Consider the following 24,912-nt stretch of genomic DNA (forward strand, 5'->3'; position numbering starts at 1 on the left):
TCTATATTAATGTATACTTGTTAGTGACACTCACTGTGAATACTGGTGATTGTGGCAGATTCCTCCACTCTATATTAATGTATACTTGTTAGTGACTCTCATTATGAATACTGGTGATTGTGGCTTATTTCTCCACTCTATATTAATGTATACTTGTTAGTGACACTCACTGTGAATACTGGTGATTGTGGCAGATTCCTCCACTCTATATTAATGTATACTTGTTAGTGACTCTCATTATGAATACTGGTGATTGTGGCTTATTTCCCCACTCTATATTAATGTATACTTGTTAGTGACACTTATTGTGAATACTGGTGATTGTGACTGATTCCTCCACTCTATATTAATGTATACTTGTTAGTGACACTCACTGTGAATACTGATGATTGTGGCAGATTCCTCCACTCTATATTAATGTGTACTTGTTAGTGACTCTCATTATGAATACTGGTGATTGTGGCTTATTTCTCCAGTCTATATAAATGTATACCTGTTAGTGACACTCACTGTGAATACTGGTGATTGTGGCTGATTTCTCCAATTTATATTAATGTATACTTGTTAGTGACACTCACTGTGAATACTGGTGATTGTGGCTGATTCCTCCACTCTATATTAATGTATACTTGTTAGTGACTCTCACCGTGAATACTGGTGATTGTGGCTGATTTCTCCACTCTATATTAATGTATACTTGTTAGTGACTCTCACTGTGAATACTGGTGATTGTGGCTGATTTCTCCAATTTATATTAATGTATACTTGTTAGTGACACTCACTGTGAATACTGGTGATTGTGGCTGATTCCTCCACTCTATATTAATGTATACTTGTTAGTGACTCTCATAGTGAATACTGGTGATTGTGGCTGATTCCTCCACTCTATATTAATGTATACTTGTTAGTGACTCTCATTATGAATACTGGTGATTGAATTCTCCACTCTATATTAATGTATACTTGTTAGTGACTCTCACTGTGAATACTGGTGATTGTGGCAGATTCCTCCACTCTATATTAATGTATACTTGTTAGTGACTCTCACTGTGAATACTGGTCATTGTGGCAGATTCCTCCACTCTATTTTAATATATACTTGTTAGTGACTTTCACCGTGAATACTGATGATTGTGGCAGATTCCTCCACTCTATATTAATGTATACTTGTTAGTGACTCTCATTATGAATACTGGTGATTGTGGCTTATTTCTCCACTCTATATTAATGTATACTTGTTTGTGACTCTCACTGTGAATACTGGTGATTGTGGCAGATTCCTCCACTCTATATTAATGTAGACTTGTTAGTGACTCTCATTATGAATACTGGTGATTGTGGCTTATTTCTCCACTCTATATTAATGTATACTTGTTTGTGACTCTCACTGTGAATACTGGTGATTGTGGCAGATTCCTCCACTCTATATTAATGTAGACTTGTTAGTGACTCTCATTATGAATACTGGTGATTGTGGCTTATTTCTCCACTCTATATTAATGTATACTTGTAAGTGACACTCACCGTGAATACTGGTGATTGTGGCAGATTCCTCCACTCTATATTAATGTATACTTGTTAGTGACACTCACCGTGAATACTGGTGATTGTGGCAGATTCCTCCACTCTATATTAATGTATACTTGTAAGTGACTCTCACCGTGAATACTGGTGATTGTGGCTGATTCCTCCACTCTATATTAATGTATACTTTTAAGTGATTCTCACTGTGAATACTGGTGATTGTGGCTGATTTCTCCACTCTATATCAATGTATACTTGATAGAGACACTCACTGTGAATACTGGTGATTGTGGCAGATTCCTCCACTCTATATTAATGTATACTTGTTAGTGACTCTCATTATGAATACTGGTGATTGTGGCTTATTTCTCCACTCTATATTAATGTATACTTGTTAGTGACACTCACTATGAATACTGGTGATTGTGGCTGATTTCTCCACTCTTTATTAATGTATACTTGTTAGTGACTCTCATTATGAGTACTGGTGATTGTGGCTGATTTCTCCACTCTTTATTAATGTATACTTGTTAGTGACACTCACTGTGAATACTGGTGATTTTGGCTGATTCCTCCACTCTATATTAATGTATACTTGTTAGTGACTCTCATTATGAATACTGGTGATTGTGGCTTATTTCTCCACTCTATATTAATGTATACTTGTTAGTGACTCTCACTGTGAATACTGGTGATTGTGGCAGATTTCTCCACTCTATATTAATGTATACTTGTTAGTGACTCTCATTATGAGTACTGGTGATTGTGGCTTATTTCTCCACTCTATATTAATGTATACTAGTTAGTGACACTCACTGTGAATACTGGTGATTGTGACTGATTCCTCCACTCTATATTAATGTATACTTGTTAGTGACACTCACTGTGAATACTGGTGATTGTGGCAGATTCCTCCACTCTATATTAATGTATACTTGTTAGTGACTCTCATTATGAATACTGGTGATTGTGGCTTATTTCTCCACTCTATATTAATGTATACTTGTTAGTGACACTCACTGTGAATACTGGTGATTGTGGCAGATTCCTCCACTCTATATTAATGTATACTTGTTAGTGACTCTCATTATGAATACTGGTGATTGTGGCTTATTTCCCCACTCTATATTAATGTATACTTGTTAGTGACACTTATTGTGAATACTGGTGATTGTGACTGATTCCTCCACTCTATATTAATGTATACTTGTTAGTGACACTCACTGTGAATACTGATGATTGTGGCAGATTCCTCCACTCTATATTAATGTGTACTTGTTAGTGACTCTCATTATGAATACTGGTGATTGTGGCTTATTTCTCCAGTCTATATAAATGTATACCTGTTAGTGACACTCACTGTGAATACTGGTGATTGTGGCTGATTTCTCCAATTTATATTAATGTATACTTGTTAGTGACACTCACTGTGAATACTGGTGATTGTGGCTGATTCCTCCACTCTATATTAATGTATACTTGTTAGTGACTCTCACCGTGAATACTGGTGATTGTGGCTGATTTCTCCACTCTATATTAATGTATACTTGTTAGTGACTCTCACTGTGAATACTGGTGATTGTGGCTGATTTCTCCAATTTATATTAATGTATACTTGTTAGTGACACTCACTGTGAATACTGGTGATTGTGGCTGATTCCTCCACTCTATATTAATGTATACTTGTTAGTGACTCTCATAGTGAATACTGGTGATTGTGGCTGATTCCTCCACTCTATATTAATGTATACTTGTTAGTGACTCTCATTATGAATACTGGTGATTGAATTCTCCACTCTATATTAATGTATACTTGTTAGTGACTCTCACTGTGAATACTGGTGATTGTGGCAGATTCCTCCACTCTATATTAATGTATACTTGTTAGTGACTCTCACTGTGAATACTGGTGATTGTGGCAGATTCCTCCACTCTATTTTAATATATACTTGTTAGTGACTTTCACCGTGAATACTGATGATTGTGGCAGATTCCTCCACTCTATATTAATGTATACTTGTTAGTGACTCTCATTATGAATACTGGTGATTGTGGCTTATTTCTCCACTCTATATTAATGTATACTTGTTTGTGACTCTCACTGTGAATACTGGTGATTGTGGCAGATTCCTCCACTCTATATTAATGTAGACTTGTTAGTGACTCTCATTATGAATACTGGTGATTGTGGCTTATTTCTCCACTCTATATTAATGTATACTTGTTTGTGACTCTCACTGTGAATACTGGTGATTGTGGCAGATTCCTCCACTCTATATTAATGTATACTTGTTAGTGACACTCACTGTGAATACTGATGATTGTGGCAGATTCCTCCACTCTATATTAATGTGTACTTGTTAGTGACTCTCATTATGAATACTGGTGATTGTGGCTTATTTCTCCAGTCTATATAAATGTATACCTGTTAGTGACACTCACTGTGAATACTGGTGATTGTGGCTGATTTCTCCAATTTATATTAATGTATACTTGTTAGTGACTCTCATTATGAATACTGGTGATTGTGGCTTATTTCTCCACTCTATATTAATGTATACTTGTTAGTGACTCTCACTGTGAATACTGGTGATTGTGGCAGATTTCTCCACTCTATATTAATGTATACTTGTTAGTGACTCTCATTATGAGTACTGGTGATTGTGGCTTATTTCTCCACTCTATATTAATGTATACTTGTTAGTGACACTCACTGTGAATACTGGTGATTGTGACTGATTCCTCCACTCTATATTAATGTATACTTGTTAGTGACACTCACTGTGAATACTGGTGATTGTGGCAGATTCCTCCACTCTATATTAATGTATACTTGTTAGTGACTCTCATTATGAATACTGGTGATTGTGGCTTATTTCTCCACTCTATATTAATGTATACTTGTTAGTGACACTCACTGTGAATACTGGTGATTGTGGCAGATTCCTCCACTCTATATTAATGTATACTTGTTAGTGACTCTCATTATGAATACTGGTGATTGTGGCTTATTTCCCCACTCTATATTAATGTATACTTGTTAGTGACACTTATTGTGAATACTGGTGATTGTGACTGATTCCTCCACTCTATATTAATGTATACTTGTTAGTGACACTCACTGTGAATACTGATGATTGTGGCAGATTCCTCCACTCTATATTAATGTGTACTTGTTAGTGACTCTCATTATGAATACTGGTGATTGTGGCTTATTTCTCCAGTCTATATAAATGTATACCTGTTAGTGACACTCACTGTGAATACTGGTGATTGTGGCTGATTTCTCCAATTTATATTAATGTATACTTGTTAGTGACACTCACTGTGAATACTGGTGATTGTGGCTGATTCCTCCACTCTATATTAATGTATACTTGTTAGTGACTCTCACCGTGAATACTGGTGATTGTGGCTGATTTCTCCACTCTATATTAATGTATACTTGTTAGTGACTCTCACTGTGAATACTGGTGATTGTGGCTGATTTCTCCAATTTATATTAATGTATACTTGTTAGTGACACTCACTGTGAATACTGGTGATTGTGGCTGATTCCTCCACTCTATATTAATGTATACTTGTTAGTGACTCTCATAGTGAATACTGGTGATTGTGGCTGATTCCTCCACTCTATATTAATGTATACTTGTTAGTGACTCTCATTATGAATACTGGTGATTGAATTCTCCACTCTATATTAATGTATACTTGTTAGTGACTCTCACTGTGAATACTGGTGATTGTGGCAGATTCCTCCACTCTATATTAATGTATACTTGTTAGTGACTCTCACTGTGAATACTGGTGATTGTGGCAGATTCCTCCACTCTATTTTAATATATACTTGTTAGTGACTTTCACCGTGAATACTGATGATTGTGGCAGATTCCTCCACTCTATATTAATGTATACTTGTTAGTGACTCTCATTATGAATACTGGTGATTGTGGCTTATTTCTCCACTCTATATTAATGTATACTTGTTTGTGACTCTCACTGTGAATACTGGTGATTGTGGCAGATTCCTCCACTCTATATTAATGTAGACTTGTTAGTGACTCTCATTATGAATACTGGTGATTGTGGCTTATTTCTCCACTCTATATTAATGTATACTTGTTTGTGACTCTCACTGTGAATACTGGTGATTGTGGCAGATTCCTCCACTCTATATTAATGTAGACTTGTTAGTGACTCTCATTATGAATACTGGTGATTGTGGCTTATTTCTCCACTCTATATTAATGTATACTTGTAAGTGACACTCACCGTGAATACTGGTGATTGTGGCAGATTCCTCCACTCTATATTAATGTATACTTGTTAGTGACTCTCATTATGAATACTGGTGATTGTGGCTTATTTCTCCACTCTATATTAATGTATACTTGTTAGTGACTCTCATTGTGAATACTGGTGATTGTGGCTGATTTCTCCACTCTATATTAATGTATACTTGTTAGTGACTCTCACCATGAATACTGGTGATTGTGACTGATTCCTCCACTCTATATAAATGTATACTTGTTAGTGACTTTCACTGTGAATATTGGTGATTGTGGCTGATTCCTCCACTCTATATTAATGTATACTTGTTAGTGACTCTCATGGTGAATACTGGTGATTGTGGCTGATTTCTCCACTCTATATTAATGTATACTTGTTAGTGACTCTCACCGTGAATACTGGTGATTGTGACTGATTCCTCCACTCTGTATTAATGTATACTTGTTAGTGACTCTCACTGTGAATACTGGTGATTGTGACTGATTCCTTCACTCTATATCAATGTATACTTGTTAGTGACTTTCACCGTGAATACTGGTGATTGTGGCTGATTCCTTCACTCTATATTAATGTATACTTGTTAGTGACTTTTACCGTGAATACTGGTGATTGTGACTGATTCCTCCACTCTATATTAATGTATACTTGTTAGTGACACTCACTGTGAATACTGGTGATTGTGACTGATTCCTCCACTCTATATCAATGTATACTTGTTAGTGACTTTCACTGTGAATACTGGTGATTGTGGCTGATTCCTCCACTCTATATTAATGTATACTTGTTAGTGACTTTCACCGTGAATACTGGTGATTGTGTCAGATTCCTCCACTCTAAATCAATATATACTTGTTAGTGACTTTCACTGTGAATACTGGTGATTGTGACTGATTCCTCCACTCTATATCAATGTATACTTGTTAGTGACTTTCACCGTGAATACTGGTGATTGTGGCTGATTCCTCCACTCTATATTAATGTATACTTGTTAGTGACTTTCACCGTGAATACTGGTGATTGTGACTGATTCCTCCACTCTATATTAATGTATACTTGTTAGTGACTCTCACTGTGAATACTGGTGATTGTGACTGATTCCTCCACTCTATATCAATGTATACTTGTTAGTGACTTTCACTGTGAATACTGGTGATTGTGGCTGATTCCTCCACTCTATATTAATGTATACTTGTTAGTGACACTCACTGTGAATACTGGTGATTGTGGCTGATTCCTCCACTCTATATTAATGTATACTTGTTAGTGACTCTCACCGTGAATACTGGTGATTGTGGCTGATTCCTCCACTCTATATTAATGTATACTTGTTAGTGACTTTCACCGTGAATACTGGTGATTGTGTCAGATTCCTCCACTCTAAATCAATATATACTTGTTAGTGACTCGCATCATGAATACTGGTGATTGTGGCTGATTTCTCCACTCTACATTAATGTATACAATTATCTGTCACTTTATGACCATCTACTGTCATGTTGCTCTCTACTTCTCTAAATTATAACTTTCACCTATGTCATGTATGTTTAATGTTGGTTTTCAGAGGTATAACTTAAAATAATAAATAGTATTCATCTTGTTTAACATTGATATTGATGATTACAGGGGAACATTGAGGCAACAGCAGTCATCACATGATTGGGGAACTATTGTCAGGGAACTATTGAGTACTGGTATACAGAAACCAAGGTAACTATGCAGTAATTAAAGGGTAGCTATAGGTGATAAGGAGTTCTTTACTATCACTTTTACTTATTTTAATTTTTAAATGACCGAAACAATTTAAATTTTTTTTGTCGTATATTTGTATGACGTTCTCATTGTCGTCGTTGTCGTCGCCCGGAGACATTTGGTTTTCGCACTATAACTTTACTATAAGTAAATAGAAATCTATGAAATTTGATCACAAGGTTTATGACCATAAAAGGAAGGTTGGGATTGATTTTGGGAGTTTTGGTCCCAACAGTTTAGGAATTAGGGGCCAAAAGAAGGTCCCCAATAAGCATTTATCTTGGTTTTTGCACAATAACTTTAGTATAAGTAAATAGAAATCTATGAAATTTTAAGACAAGGTTTATGACCACAAAAGGAAGGTTGGGATTGATTTTGGGAGTTTTGGTCCCAACAGTTTAGGAATTAGGGGCCAAAGGGGGCCAAAATTAAACTTTGTTTGATTTCATCAAAAAATGATTTATTGGGGTCTTTGTTATGCCAAATCTAACTGTGTATTTAGATTCTTAATTTTTGGTCCTGTTTTCAAATTGGTCTACATTAAGGTCCAAAGGGTCCAAAATTATACTTAGTTTGATTTTAACAAAATTGAATCCTTAGGGTTCTTTGATATGCTGAATCTAAACATGTATTTAGACTTTTTATTATGGGCCCAGTTTTCAAGTTGGTCCAAATCGGGGTCCAAAATTAAACTTTGTTTGATTTCAACAAAAATTGAATATATGGGGTTCTTCAATATGCTGAATCTAACCATGTATTTAGATTTTTAATATTTGGGCCCGGTTATCAAATTGGTCCACATTGAGGTCTTAAGGGTCTAAAATTGAACATTATTTGATTTTATCAAAAATTGAATTCTTGGGGTTCTATGATATGCTGAATCTAACCATGTATTTAGATTTTGGATATTGGACCATAATAGGTAAATGTCCAATTTAAAATTTTTAAGTTTAAGTTCTTAGACCACATTCATTCTGTGTCAGAAACCTATGTTATGGCAACTATTTAATCACAATCCAAATTCAGAGCTAAATCAAGCTTAAATGTTATGTCCATACTTGCCCCAACTGTTCAGGGTTCGACCTCTGTGGTTGTATAAAGGTGCGCCCTGCGGAGCATCTGGTTATGAAATATTTGCTTTTTTTGCAGTGGTTTCTTTTATAACTATTACATTAGTCTGAACATATGATCAAGGTCAACTGCGGGTCAAAATTATCATATAAGTCAAAACTGTGATTTTCATAATCATCATACTATTTACCTGACAAATGTGTTGTGTATTTTTAGGAAAGGAACAGATGCCGGGGATCACCCTCCGATCACACCAATGAGAAGTGCAACAGAATCAGAGTTAGGCTCAGACAACTGGAGACTTTATGATTTTATTACCAGATATTTTATTGCTACAGTAAGTTCTGTTATAGAGTTAGGCTCAGACAACTGGAGACTTTACCATTTTATTACCAGATATTTTATTGCTACAGTAACTTCTGATAGAGTTAGGGGCAGATAATTCTAGACTTTACGATTGTATTACCAGATATTTTATTGCTACAGTAAGTTGATAGATTTAGGGGCAGATAACTGGAGACTACGATTTTATCACAAGATATTTTATTGCTACAGAAACTTCTGATAGAGTATGGGGCCGATAACTTGAGACTTTAAGATTTTATTACAGGATATTTTATTGCTACAGTAAGTTCTGATAGAGTTAGGGGTAGACAACTGGAGACTTTACAATTTTATAACCAGATATTTTATTGCTATGTTAAGTAAGTTCTGATAGAGTTAGGGGCAGATAACTGGAGACCTTACGATTTTATTACCAAGAAGTTTATTGCTACTGTAACTTCTGATAGAGTTAGGGGCAGATAACTGGAGACTTCACGATTTTATTTAAGGAATGACTGCAATATCTGTTATTTTACTGTGTGTACAACATTTTTTATGTTATTTCCAATAGACTGACAAAATATTACAATTATTTCTTATAATTTAATACGAAATTCCATTTTAAACTGGCGTAGATCATGAAAAACGTTGATGACGTCATGGTCACATGACAAAATTGTGTCTATGATATGATAACCAAAACGATGTCAGCCAATCAGAAGACATGTTACATCCAAAATTAAATTATTTCCAGATATTTTATTGCTACAGTAAGATCTGATAGAGTTAGGGGCAGATAACTGGAGACTTTACAATATTATTACCAGTTATTTTTTTCCTACAGTAAATTCTGATAGGGTTAGGGGCAGACAACTGGAGACTACAATATTATTACCAGATATTTTATTGCTACAGTTAGTTCTGAGAGAGTATGGGGCAGATAACTGGAGACTTTTCCATTTTATTACCAGATATTTTATCGCTACAGTAAGTTCTGATAGATCATTGGGAGATAACTGGAGACTACCATTTTATTACCAGAATTTTTATTGCTACAGTACGTTCTGATAGAGTTAGGGGCAGATAACTTGAGAATTTTATTACCAGATATTTTATTGCTACAGTAAGTTCTGTTATATAGTAAGGGGCAGATAACTGGAGACTAAGATTTTATTACAAGATATTTTATTGCTACAGTAAGTTCTTATAGGGTTAGAGGCAGATAACTGGAGACTTAACGATTTTTTTACCACTGTAGCAATATAATATCCGGACCAGATATTTTATTGCTACAGTAAATTCTGATAGAGTTAGGGGCAGATAACTGGAGACTTAAAGATTTTATTACCAAATATTTTATTGCTACAGTAAGTTCTGTTATAAAGTTAGGGGCAGATAACAGGAGACTTTACGATTTTATTACCAGATATTTAATTGATCCAATGAGTTCTGTTATAGAGTTAGGGGCAGATAACTGGAGACTTTACGATTTTATTACCAGATATTTTATTGCTACAGTAAGTTCTGATAGAGTTAGGAGCAGATAACTGGATACTTTACAATTTTATAACCAGATATTAGTTCTGATAGAGTTAAGGGCAGATAACTGGAGACTTTTCCATTTTATTACCAGATATTTTATCGCTATAGTAAGTTCTGATAGAATTAGGAGCAGATAACTGGAGACTTTACGATTTTATAACCAGATATTTTATTCTTACAGTAAGTTCTAATAGAGTTAAGGGCAGATAACTGGAGACTTTTCCATTTTATTACCAGATATTTTATCGCTACAGTAAGTTCTGATAGAGTTAGGAGCAGATAACTGAAGGATTTTATAACCAGATATTTTATTCTTACAGTAAGTTCTGATAGAGTTAAGGGCAGATAACTGGAGATTTTTCCATTTTATTACCAGATATTTTATCGCTACAGTAAGTTCTGATAGAGTTAGGAGCAGATAACTGGAGACTTTAAGATTTTATAACCAGATATTTTATTCTTACAGTAAGTTCTGATAGAGTTAAGGGCAGATAATTGGAGACTTTTCCATTTTATTACCAGATATTTTATCGCTACAGTAAGTTCTGATAGAGTTAGGGGAGATAACTGGAGACTTTACCATTTTATTACCAGAATTTTTATTGCTACAGTAAGTTCTGATAGAGTTAGGGGCAGATAACTGGAGACTTTAAGATTTTATAACCAGATATTTTATTCTTACAGTAAGTTCTGATAGAGTTAAGGGCAGATAATTGGAGACTTTTCCATTTTATTACCAGATATTTTATCGCTACAGTAAGTTCTGATAGAGTTAGGGGAGATAACTGGAGACTTTACCATTTTATTACCAGAATTTTTATTGCTACAGTAAGTTCTGATAGAGTTAGGGGCAGATAACTGGAGAATTTTATTACCAGATATTTTATTGCTACAGTAAGTTCTGTTATATAGTAAGGGGCAGATAACTGGAGACTAAGATTTTATTACCAGATATTTTATTGCTACAGTAAGTTCTGTTATATAGTAAGGGGCAGATAACTGGAGACTAAGATTTTATTACCAGATATTTTATTGCTACAGTAAGTTCTGTTATATAGTAAGGGGCAGATAACTGGAGACTAAGATTTTATTACCAGATATTTTATTCTTACAGTAAGTTCTGATAGAGTTAAGGGCAGATAATTGGAGACTTTTCCATTTTATTACCAGATATTTTATCGCTACAGTAAGTTCTGATATAGTTAGGGGAGATAACTGGAGACTTTACCATTTTATTACCAGAATTTTTATTGCTACAGTAAGTTCTGATAGAGTTAGGGGCAGATAACTGGAGAATTTTATTACCAGATATTTTATTGCTACAGTAAGTTCTGTTATATAGTAAGGGGCAGATAACTGGAGACTTAGATTTTATTACCAGATATTTTATTGCTACAGTAAGTTCTGTTATAGAGTTAGGGGCAGATAACTGGAGACTTAACGATTTTATTACCATTTGATTGCTACAGTAAGTTCTGATAGAGTTAGGGGCAGATAACTGGAGACTTAAAGATTTTATTACCAGATATTTTATTGCTACAGTAAGTTCTGTTCTAAAGTTAGGGGCAGATAACAGGAGACTTTACGATTTTATTACCAGATATTTAATTGATCCAATAAGTTCTGTTATAGAGTTAGGGGTAGATAACTGGAGACTTAACCATTTTATTACCAGATATTTTATTGCTACAGTAAGTTCTGATAGAGTTAAGGGCAGATAACTGGAGACTTTTCCATTTTATTACCAGATATTTTATCGCTACAGTAAGGGTGCTATAAACAGTTTCGTACTAAAAACTAGGGGTATTTCCCCAGTGAGATTTACATACTGATGGAATTCCCTGCTATTTATATACCACTAAATGAAAAAGTTGATTGTTTTTTATGTTCAATGTGAAAAACATATATTGAAGTTCAATTAAAAAGCCACTTTTGTCAAGATTTAAAAAAAAAAAAATGTTTTTGTGACTTCCTACTATATGGGAGGCAACTCCATAAACAGCTGATTTTCACCTGTTGCAAAAAGCACTTTGATTTGTCAGGTAAGATAGCTCCTTTCGGAGCAGGCGAATGTAGGCTGAAACTACATTTTCTTAAATCAGCCGGATAAGCTCTTGGAAATGCATATTATAAGAAATCTCAAATATATGCACAGGTTACTGATCCGTGTGTCCAAAGGTGGTCTGTTTTTAAGGTTTTTTAGGGGGAAAATGCCTAATTTCCAGCTGATAACTTGTACCAATTTGCATGTTTAAACAAGAGATGTTGGATTTTTTTTTTATTTATTCAGAAAGTTCATAGAATTATCTTTCCATTGATGTATAGATATCTATATAACTATGAATATCTGACTTCTGCATGATGGGTCCACTATTACATGCCCTGTTACAGAATGACGTCACATAAAAAACTGTTGATTGCACCCTAAGTTCTGATAGAGTTAGGGGAGATAACTGGAGACTATACCATTTTATTACCAGATATTTTATTGCTGCAGTAAGTTCTGTTATAGAGTTAGGGGCAATAACTGGAGACTTTACAATTTTATTACCAGATATTTTATTGCTACAGTAAGTTCTGATAGAGTTAGGAGCAGATAACTGGAGACTTTACGATTTTATAACCAGATATTTTATTCTTACAGTAAGTTCTGATAGAGTTAAGGGCAGATAACTGGAGACTTTTCCATTTTATTTCCAGATATTTTATCGCTACAGTAAGTTCTGATAGAGTTAGGGGAGATAACTGGAGACTTTACCATTTTATTACCAGATATTTTATTGCTGCAGTAAGTTCTGTTATAGAGTTAGGGGCAATAACTTGAGACTTAAGGATTTCTTACCAGATATTTTATTGCTACAGTAAGTTCTGATAGAGTAAGGCTCAGATAACTGAAGACTTTATGATTTTATTATCAGATATTTTATTGCTGCAATAAGTTCTGTTATAGAGTTAGGGGCAATAACTGGAGACTTTACAATTTTATTACCAGATATTTTATTGCTACAGTAAGTTCTGATAGAGTTAGGCTCAGATAACTGGAGACTTAAAGATTTTATTATTAGTTATTTTATTGCTACAGTAAGTTCTGATAGAGTTAGGCTCAGATAACTGATGACTTAACGCTTTTATTACCAGATATTTTATTGCTACAGTAAGTTCTGATAGAGTTAGGGGCAGATAACTGGAGACTTAAAGATTTTATTACCAGATATTTTATTGCTCCAGTAAGTTAAGTTATAGAGTAAGGGGCAGATAACTGGAGACTAAGATTTTATTACCAGATATTTTATTGCTCCAGTAAGTTCTGTTATAGAGTTAGGGTCAGATAACTGAAGACTTTACGATTTTATTGTCAATAAAATATAGGAAAGACTTTCACATATTTATGCTACTGCCTAAGCAGAGGTGGCATTTAGTGTTGCCCTTGACTGCCCGTAATTCCCAAATTTAGTTTGCATCAACTAAACATAATCACACTTATACACAATGCTTAGGATCATAAAACACAGATCAAGTTTGAAATTTGGTTGGCGTCACATTTACAGTTCTCTAGTTGTGTCCCTTTATTATATGTGAGCAGGGGCATCATCTGTGTTTAATGGACACATTCTCTAATTTTTACTTCATAATTTAGTAGATGTGGTATGATTTCCAATGAGACAGCAATCCAACATAGACCAAGTGAAGCAATTATAGGTCACTGTAGGTTCTCAACAAGTTACAATGAGCAAAACCAATACCATATAGTCACCTACAAAAGACTATGACTTGAAAAAAAGTATAAATCACATACAAACAAGGAATCTGATATACAGTAGTTGTCGTTTGTTTATGTTGTTTTTACATGTTTCTCGTTTCTCGTTTTTTTATATAAATTAGACTGTTGGTTTTCCTGTTTGAATGGTTTTACACTTGTAATTTTGGGGCCCTTTATAGCTTGTTGTACGGTGTGAGCCAAGGCTCTGTGTTGAAGGCCGTACCTTGACCTATAATGGTTTACTTTTATTTGGATGGAGAGTTGTCTCATTGGCACTCATACCACATCTTCCTATACCTATTGATTGCAGGATGTTATTGTATCACCACTCAAAGAAAAGCTATATGGACTAGTGGACGCCCTACAGAAGTTCACCAGATTTGTGGATGAAACTGGTGTTCAGGTGTAAATGCAAACGAAAAAAGAAGTAGTCTACTCATCTATTAAACTTATCTCACATACTTGTGTTAATATACTAATTTTATGTTGTTTTAAAATACCAAAGTAACGTGCACCAAGTTGAACTAAAATTTAGAATTTAGATTTTAGAAAGGTTATGATGTGTTTTTACAATTGTTTGTAATTTTCATTTCCAGATTATGCCAGATTGTAAATATCTTCAGACAAAAGTGTTTTTTGAGATAGGCCCTGAGAAATTTTCTTGTACAGGTCATGTGATTGTTGATCCAGGATTTACATCTGTCATGACATGGAAAGCTATGGATGATGAAACACTGCCAGAGTTTAAAAAGGATCAAACATTCAGCCTTGAAGAAGTAAGTTCTAAAAGTTATAAGTTTAAAAGAACAAAAGTATTCTATCCAAGTATTATGAAAAAAGTAAGACAACAGTAGTTCAAATCTTGAAAAAAAGTAAGAAGACAAATTAAGGTTATAAACAAAAATTGAGTGAATTGTTGAACTGCAACAGGAATGAAACCAGGTGATTCGACAAGATAATAATTGTCTCCTGCTGTTTGATCATAATTGACGTTACTAAGTAAAAATGGTATATGGGGGGGGGGGGGGAATATATATGTGAAATTAATGTTTTTTCTTTTACAAATTGTGACTAAAGTGATTGGCTTGCCAGTCAGTTATTTATACTTGTAATTACATTGAATCAACATCGATTGAGACATTTTTATGAAAGTTGTATACACTGTTGTGTCATTGTTTGCAGGCCAAGCTTGCTGAGAGACAGACCAGCCCTCCAGATTATTTAACTGAAAGTGAATTGATCACACTGATGGAGAAACATGGCATAGGAACTGATGCCAGTATATCTGTACATATAAACAACATTTGTGAGAGAAATTATGTCAATGTTATAGCTGGACGGAAGCTCAAACCCACACCACTTGGAATAGTGTTAGTCCATGGTTATCAAAAGGTGAAAGTGTTGATTTATCATTTGTGGGTCCATGGTTATCCAAAAGTCATAGTGTGGATTTATTTATCATTTGTGGGTCCATGGTTATCCAAAAGTCATAGTGTGGATTTATTTATCATTTGTGGGTCCATGGTTATCAAAAAGTCATAGTGTGGATTTATTTATCATTTGTGGGTCCATGGTTATCAAAAAGTCATAGTGTGTATTTATTTATCATTTGTGGGTCCATGGTTATCAAAAAGTCATAGTGTGGATTTATTTATCATTTGTGGGTCCATGGTTATCAAAAAGTCATAGTGTGGATTTATTTATCATTTGTGGGTCCATGGTTATCCAAAAGGTAATAGTGTGGATTTATTTATCATTTGTGGGTCCATGGTTATCAAAAAGGTAATAGTGTGGATTTATTTATTATTAGTGGGATACCAATTTTCTTGGTATAGGTTGGCAAGAAATTTAAATTTCAATGAAGTAAAATAATTCTATATGCATGTATGAGACTTTGACCATGAAAATAAATATCCACAAACATACAAGTGTATGAAACTTGTGATCAGAGAAAATAAATATCCACAAACATACAAGTGTATGAAACTTGTGATCAGAGAAAATAAATATCCACAAACATACAAGTGTATGAAACTTGTGATCAGAGAAAATAAATATCCACAAACATACAAGTGTATGAAACTTGTGATCAGAGAAAATAAATCATTCTTTAGTAATGAAGGATAGAGGTGTTTATGATTGATGAAAATGAAAAAGTCATAATGGAATTAAATTCTGAAAATAGATGACCTAATTTGAATGTTTGTAATTCAAATATACATACTAATTTTATTGTTTACTGAGTTCTTCTGTGAATTTATCCTTCAGAAGATAATAGTATATATAGACAGCCTGTTAAGGACTAAAACATAGCACAAAAGGTGTTGAAGGTTTAGGGAGTTCAATTTTTCATATCAACAATCCAAGTGATAAAATTTCAAAATACTTCAAGTCAGGAATATGACAGTTGTTTTCCATTTGTTTGATGTGTTTGAGCTTTTTATAATAACTTTCTGTTTTGAATTCACCTTGGAGTTCTGTATTTTTTGTTATTTTACTTTTCATCTATTAATACAGATTCCCCATTCCATCTAGTTCCTATTGGTAACTTTTTACACATGTCAAATAACCTCTAATAAGGCCGTTAGTTTTCTCGTTTGAATTGTTTTATATTGTCATATGGGGGCCTTATATAGCTGACTATGTGGTATGGGCTTTGCTCATTGTTGAAGGCTGTACGATGACCTATAGTTGTTAATTTCATATATTGATACCATAAAAATAATCTGTTAAAAGATTTTTTTTAATTTATTTTTCAGATTGATCAAGAACTAGTATTGTCTACCATGAGATCTGCCGTAGAAAAACAATTGAATCTCATCGCCCACGGTAAAGCTGACTTCCAGGATGTTCTACATCATGCACTTAACATTTTCAGACTGAAATTTAAATATTTTGTGGAGAATATAAATGGGATGGATGAGTTGTTTGAAGTGACTTTTTCATCACTGGCTGCTAGTGGTAAACCTTTGTCCAGGTATGTACTAGTGGTAAACCTTTGTCCAGGTACGTACTAGTAGTAAACCTTTGTCCAGGTACGTACTAGTGGTAAACCTTTGTCCAGGTACTTACTAGTGGTAAACCTTTGTCCAGGTACGTACTAGTGGTAAACCTTTGTCCAGGTACGTACTAGTGGTAAACCTTTGTCCAGGTACTTACTAGTGGTAAACCTTTGTCCAGGTACGTACTAGTGGTAAACCTTTGTCCAGGTACGTACTAGTGGTAAACCTTTGTCCAGGTACGTACTAGTGGTAAACCTTTGTCTAGGTACTTACTAGTGGTAAACCTTTGTCCAGGTACGTACTAGTGGTAAACCTTTGTCCAGGTATATATCCTACATATCTTATCTGAAAAATAAACTTTGTCTTGTTGTCATAAATACAAGGAGAAGTTTGGTATTCATCAGTGAGAAAGCAACAACACAAATACCTTAACACTTTTGTGTGTATATAAGCTGTCGGATATAAATTTTTAGTTTGTTTAGTAATCACCTCTCTGTCCTTTTTTCGTAATTATGTGCCCAAAATGATTCAATATGAATAATATATAAGAAATTTATTTTAGAAATGAATATTGCAATTTGCAACAGCATAGTATATTGCACAAAAGCAAAAAAAATAGTATAAATTCAAATCATATCACCAATTTTAAGTTCTTTAACAACAGTTATTCTGTGTCAAATTTTTAATTACAATCCAAATTCAGACCTGTATCAAGCAGTAATATTGTGTCCATTTTTGCCCCAGTTCAGGGTTGGACCTCTGGGGTCATATCCAGCTGCGCTCAGCGAAGCAATTTATTTTACAAGGAAGTATGATACTATGCATAGATTCATTATTATTTGTGGGATACCATTTTCATGGATTTGGTTGGTACAGGTTAACCAGGAAATTAAATGTTCAACGAATCTTATACATGCGACTTTGCAAAACCATGTAATTAAATATCCACCAATATGCGAGATTTCCTTCATCCACGAAAATTGGTACCCATGAAAATAAATGAATCCACGGTAATAGCTATAGATTTAAAGAAATCACACAAGCAAAGTAATCATCCCTTTTTCTGTATTTTTCAGATGTGGTAAATGTCGTCGTTTTATGAAATTCATCCAAGCGAAACCTAGTCGTCTCCATTGTTCTAACTGTGATGATACATTCACACTGCCACAGAATGGTAATATCAAACTTTATAAAGAATTAAAATGTCCACTGGATGATTATGAACTAGTTCTATGGACAACTGGTGTAAAGGGAAAGGTAAGTCTGCAATAATGTTATCAGGCCAAACTTTAACAGAAGCTTGTTTATGACCAAAGGCTAGTATCAAGAAGGAAATTTAAAAACATTTATTTCCTGTTTTTCCGTATATTATTTGTGAAGAGACTTAGTTTTTCTTCCAGTTAACATATATAACACACATTCTACATTTAAAAGTTTTTAAAACAAACGATAGTATCTAGAGGAAAGTTTTTAATAATTTTTGCACCATTTTTGTTGAGCATACCCCTATCACACTGAAAAAAGCAAAAGTAGGCAAGACACTGGGTTTCACGAATCCTTACAAATTTTTTATTAATGAGTAGAAATAATTATTATTTTACAGTGTTACCCTCTTTGTCCTTATTGTTACAATAATCCACCATTCAAAGACATGAAGAAAGGATTTGGTTGTAACGAGTGTACCCATCCAACATGCCAGCATGGATTATCACAGACAGGGGTATCAGAATGTGTAGAATGTGAGAATGGTATCTTGGTGCTAGATCAGACTTCAGCTCCAAAATGGAGAATGGCCTGCAATATGTAAGAGGACTTTATACTGCTTGTAGTTCAATTTTGCAGACTTCTTCAAATAATTTTGTTATGAGTCATATTAAGGTTATTGTCTCTACTCTAGATCTTGTCACACAGTTTAGTAAGATGAAATATTCTGAAAAATAAGCTTTTTTTCTAGACCATGGAAACAGATAATCATGAAATTAACTGAATATAAAATATAGAATAATATTTTTCACTTTGTACATGAAAATTTTTTCATAGATTTAGAAGATAACTGTATTGTATTTTAAGCTCCGACGGCATCAATTGGGGATTTGATGGTCACAAATTAAGTTTACTGGCGAGGCGTTAGCGGAGACAGTAAACGGGTATTTGCGACCATCAAATCCCCAATTGATGCCGTCGGAGCTTAAAATACAATACAGTTATCTCCATTCTAATGAAACTGATAGAAAACAACGTTAAAACATGTATTTAAAATCTGTCATATGCCGTCTGCGCTTGCGCGTACGTCCCATAGCATCAATTGTCAATTGATGCCATGTAAATAAGTGACATTATCCAATCAAAATGAATGTTACAAACGTTGTTGCATTAGAATAAACTGTATGTGTATTTCTTTCTGTATGTTCTTGCTTATATACTTCAGTCAAATAAAGTTGTCTTATCAACCATGATAGATAGAATCTGGCAGGTGTCTCAATTTTTCAAATATCATTTTCACAAAATTATCAGATGACTCTTTACAAGAAGTCAATATTTTGGCTTTTTTTAGATGCTATATAAATACATGAAAGGCTGAACAGCTCAATTGATTTGGGCTGTTTCTGAAAATATATATTGTTTTGGGGATCAGAAGGCACGTTTTAGTTTACTATATTGTATTGGGGATCAGAAGGCACGTTTTAGTTTACTATATTGTATTGGGGATCAGAAGGCACGTTTTAGTTTACTATATTGTATTGGGGATCAGAAGGCACGTTTTAGTTTACTATATTGTATTGGGGATCAGAAGGCACGTTTTAGTTTACTATATTGTATTGGGGATCAGAAGGCACGTTTTACTTTACTATATTGTATTGGGGATCAGAAGGCACGTTTTAGTTAACTATATTGTATTGGGGATCAGAAGGCACGTTTTAGTTAACTATATTGTATTGGGGATCAGAAGGCACGTTTCAGTTTACTATATTGTATTGGGGATCAGAAGGCACGTTTTAGTTTACTATATTGTATTGGGGATCAGAAGGCACGTTTTAGTTAACTATATTGTATTGGGGATCAGAAGGCACGTTTTAGTTAACTATATTGTATTGGGGATCAGAAGGCACGTTTCAGTTTACTATATTGTATTGGGGATCAGAAGGCACGTTTTAGTTTACTATATTGTATTGGGGATCAGAAGGCACATTTTAGTTTACTATATTGTATTGGGGATCAGAAGGCACGTTTTAGTTTACTTTATTGTATTGGGGATCAGAAGGCACGTTTTAGTTTACTCAACCATGCATAAAAGTACAAAATTAATCCATTTCCTATGCCATCTTTCGAAAATAACCACCACCCAGCAAATTTTTATTGAAATCCTTTGGAACCCCCCTCAAATAATCAGTTCTAGAACATCCCTCAGTTAGACAAGATCTGCCAAGCACACTAGATTGCAATAAAGTGAAGTGAAAATAATCTAAAAAGAGGCTGTCAGAGTGACAGTAAACCAGATTTTTTTTACATTTATTTGTGGAGCATAAATCCTGAACAGTAAAAGTGACAATCATCAATATCGAACTTGACCTCCATTTAGTTATACCACCGCAAAAATTAAAAAAATTTTGGTCGTATATTGGTATGTCGTTGTCGTTGTCGTCGTCCAAAGACATTTGGTTTTCACACTCTAACTTTAGTATAAGTAAATAGAAATCTATCAAATTTAAACACAAGGTTTATGACCACAAACGGAAGGTTGGGATTGATTTTGGGAGTTTTGGTCCGAACAGTTTAGGAATTAGGGGCCAAAAAGGGCCCAAATAAGCAATTTTCTTGGTTTTCGCACAATAACTTTAGTATTAGTTCATAGAAATCTATGAATTTTAACACAAGGTTTATGACCACAAAAGGAAAGTTAGGATTGATTTTTGGAGTTTTGGTCCCAACAGTTTAGGAATTAGGGGCCAAAAGGGGACAAAATTAAACTTTGTTTGATTTCATCAAAAATTGAATTATGGGGGTTCTTTGATATGCTGAATCACATGTACTTAGATTTTTGATCATGGGCCCAGTTTTCAAGTTGGTCCAAATTGGGGTCCAAAATTAAACTGTGTTTGATTTCAACAAAAATTGAATATATGGGGTTCTTCAATATGCTGAATCTAACCATGTATTTAGATTTTTAATATTTTGGCCCGGTTACCAAATTGGTCCACATTGAGGTCTAAAGGGTCCAAAATTGAACATTATTTGATTTCATCAAAAATTTAATTCTTGGGGTTCTTTGATATGCTGAATCCAACCATGTATTTAGATCTTGGATATTGGACCATAATAGGTAAATGTCCAATTTAAAAATTTTAAGTTTTTAAGTTTAAGTTCTTACACCACATTCATTCTGTGTCAGAAACCTATGTTGTGTCAAGTTCTTACACCACATTCATTCTGTGTCAGAAACCTATGTTGTGTCAACTATTTAATCACAATCCAAATTCAGAGCTGTATCAAGCTTGAATGTTGTGTCCATACTTGCCCCAACTGTTCAGGGTTCGACCTCTGCGGTTGTATAAGCTGCGCCCTACAGAGCATCTGGTTATGCATTAACAACTTATTAGAATTTGAAAATCTTTGGTTGAATGGTTCATGAGTTAAAACATGGACACGACTGAAAACACCATATTTCAATCTTTCAAGAACCAAAACTCCTGAATGGTGAAAGTGAAAATCATCAATATCGAACCTTACCTCTATTTTGTCATCAGTAACAACATATTAAAAATTGAAAAGCTTTGGTTGAACAGTTCATGGGTAAATGCATGGACAATGCAGCCAGATGCCCGACCGTCTGCCCGACATACATTCTCAAATCAATAACCGAATTTTAAGTCATAAATCCAGTTAAAATGGCATATTTTTCACTAGTAAAAATTCAGGCACTTGTTTATTAATAATAAAATTGAGAATGGAAATGGGGAATGTGTCAAAGAGACAACAACCTCGACCATAGAGCAGACAACTAAATATATTTCTTAAAAAAACTCCATAAACTGTGTGTGTGTACATGTAATGTTAATTTAATTTTAGGTGTAATGTTGTGATCAACTTTTTTGACAATGCCCATAAAGTATCAGTATCAGAAGATATATGTGAAGACTGTGGTTCACACATTGTTAATGTAGATTTTAGCAAGGTATGTATGTTTTATAAGTATATACTGTAAACCAACTTATTTTTGGGGATACTTTATTTCGCGTTTTACCCTTTCTTGACCACTTTGCAGCTATTTAATTTCGCAATTTTCTGATTTACTTGATGAAATTTAATAAGGAAAGATCTAAGTTTTACATATTTGCGATGATTTTTAATCACGTTATTGTTGTACTCACGAAAGTCACGAAAATAAATCGCTCGCGAAAATAAGTTGGTTTACAGTACATGGTCCAGGGACACAGTTATCATCCTTTGATATTTGTTGTCTACAAATAGAATCCCTAGTATGGACAGTGTTTAACTTGCAAATTTTTTACATACGCCTAATTAAATTTTTTTTATATTAATTTAAGCATTATATAGTAAGTAGTTTGAAAAGGTCAAAAATATGTATGTATAGACCCCTTGGCATAATATTGTCCCTATTTAGAGTTGGAGTCAATAGACCTTTTATAATTTTCCCAAAAGTATTACACTAAACCTTCAAAATGTATTTTTTGATAAAGCTGGTGCAAATTTTTTTGATATGCATATTTATGTACGAAATAACTGTGTTCTCAGGCGACATGTCATCTTAAATAAGGCAATCATGTTTCAACTGTTTCCCTTTCATAGTGGCTAATCCTGTGGATTAAGTTTGAACAACTTATCACTGGATATTATTCCCTTGCAATAAATGTGTGCAAGAAAATATTGCAACGATAGTCTGTCCTCCTGCATTAAACATGAAAAGATTTCAATGACACCATTGATTTCAACTGTCAGAGGTAAAAGATCAAGTTGATTACAAGCTTAGGCTTAAAGTGATTTGCAATAAGTACACAGCCGGCACTTCAATTATTTGGGAGTGTGAGGGTCAGAGAGAACTTTTATGAGATAATAAAGAAAAGCAGTTTGGATAGAAATGAGAAAATATATCTTCTCCCTCTTGTTTAGAAGCAGTTGCTTTTATGGGGGATAATCACAGCCTGTGTTAAAAAATACAAAATTTGTTTGATACAATCATACTATTAGAATTAGATGAAACATTGTATTTTGTATGTTTTTTTAAAGGGTAAAACCCCACTAGAAGGAGACGAAACTGAACACTCAGGCTGTGTATTTTGTGACCCGGTGTTTAAACCATTGGTAGAAAAACATCATGCAAGAATGAAAAGAAGGGGAGGTGCTAGTCGAACAGCTGGTAGAGGTGGGCGTGGTAGAGGAGGAAGGTCAAGAGGTCGAGGTAGAGGAAAACCAAAAGACAAAATGTCACAGTTAGCTGCTTATTTTGTATAATTATGTCATTATGTTATGATTTAATGTGCCTTTTCACTCATAGTCTGTCACAGTTTAAAGTTTTTTTTAAATGTATTGATTTTGGTAATATATAGACTCTACAGTTTATGGTACATGTCACTCATTGTTATCTTCCAAATTAAGTACCAATGTTATTTTGACTTTTTATCTTTTGTAATATCTAGTTCTAATAATAACGACTACATTCAAAGAGCTAGTGTTGTCTTGGTAATTATGTATTATGATCCGTTGATGCTTGATTCTGAAATCATGATAGCACTTTTTTTTTATTTTTAAATTCTACTATTAGTACGCACATGAGATAATGATTCATCACACAGTTAAGTGATACTGTCTCCTTTTAGAATCTGGAATGAATTGTACACAAATAAAGATTAAATATCAGCAACAGATAATTGTTAAAAAGAACCCTATCCTTTGAAATTCTTTTCAAGAATCAGTTAATGTTGCATCAGCTCCTTTGTCAGACTATGTACCTATGTAAGAGACATTAAAGTTCATTGTCAGACTATGTACCTATGTAAGAGACATTAAAGTTCATTGTTAGACTATGTACCTATGTAAGAGACATTAAAGTTCATTGTTAGACTATGTACCTATATAAGAGATATCCATGTTCATTGTTTAAGATCAACGCTACCATGCATCTGTTCACACATATTGTAAAGACTATCATATTAAAAGTGTTTTGTGTCAGTTAAACTGTTCAAAATGATTTGAAGAAATCATTTGCTTTTATATTTTTTTTAAATTAAAAATTTACTGCAGCACTGTTAAAGAATTAACTACAAGTTTTTTCCGCATTGTTAAAGTAACATTTCAATTAGTTTGTTTTTTATAAATGATTGATAGATGACAGAATTACTACATACATAATATATTACGTTAATAGCTGATGTTCTGATGATAATACTCAATCAGACAGGTAGTTTTATAAATGTGTATTGTTTGTTAGGTAATGCTGTTTATAATAAATTCTAAATAGATTATTGCACTTTGTCCATTTTATTTAAGGTTTTAGTTCATTTCATTCATTCATTCAGGTCAGAGCAAACAAACTTCTGGAATGGAGTATTTATAATGCCATTATTGTTTAATCTCATGTTTTTTAAATAAGATTGTAGGCCATTGTTTGACTTATTTGTTTTGGCTATTCTG

The 24,912-nt window shown here is 33.8% G+C and overlaps 1 protein-coding gene across 2 annotated transcripts in view; it reads left to right on the plus strand.

Moving 5' to 3' along the window:
- Positions 1-24,741, plus strand: part of LOC139529701 (DNA topoisomerase 3-beta-1-like) — a 67,001-nt gene extending 42,260 nt beyond the window's left edge. For both annotated transcript variants that reach the window (XM_071325554.1, XM_071325555.1), the window contains 9 exons: positions 7,438-7,521; positions 8,851-8,971; positions 14,857-15,036; positions 15,443-15,652; positions 17,020-17,237; positions 18,339-18,519; positions 18,866-19,065; positions 22,330-22,435; positions 23,509-24,741. In XM_071325554.1, coding sequence (XP_071181655.1) covers positions 7,438-7,521; positions 8,851-8,971; positions 14,857-15,036; positions 15,443-15,652; positions 17,020-17,237; positions 18,339-18,519; positions 18,866-19,065; positions 22,330-22,435; positions 23,509-23,733 — 1,525 coding nt within the window. In that variant the 3' untranslated portion in view covers positions 23,734-24,741. The remainder of the gene's footprint in view (positions 1-7,437; positions 7,522-8,850; positions 8,972-14,856; positions 15,037-15,442; positions 15,653-17,019; positions 17,238-18,338; positions 18,520-18,865; positions 19,066-22,329; positions 22,436-23,508) is intronic.
- The last annotated feature ends 171 nt before the right edge of the window (positions 24,742-24,912 follow it).

Source organism: Mytilus edulis, chromosome 7 (assembly GCF_963676685.1).
Source record: "Mytilus edulis chromosome 7, xbMytEdul2.2, whole genome shotgun sequence".
Classification (NCBI taxonomy): Eukaryota; Metazoa; Mollusca; class Bivalvia; order Mytilida; family Mytilidae; genus Mytilus; species Mytilus edulis.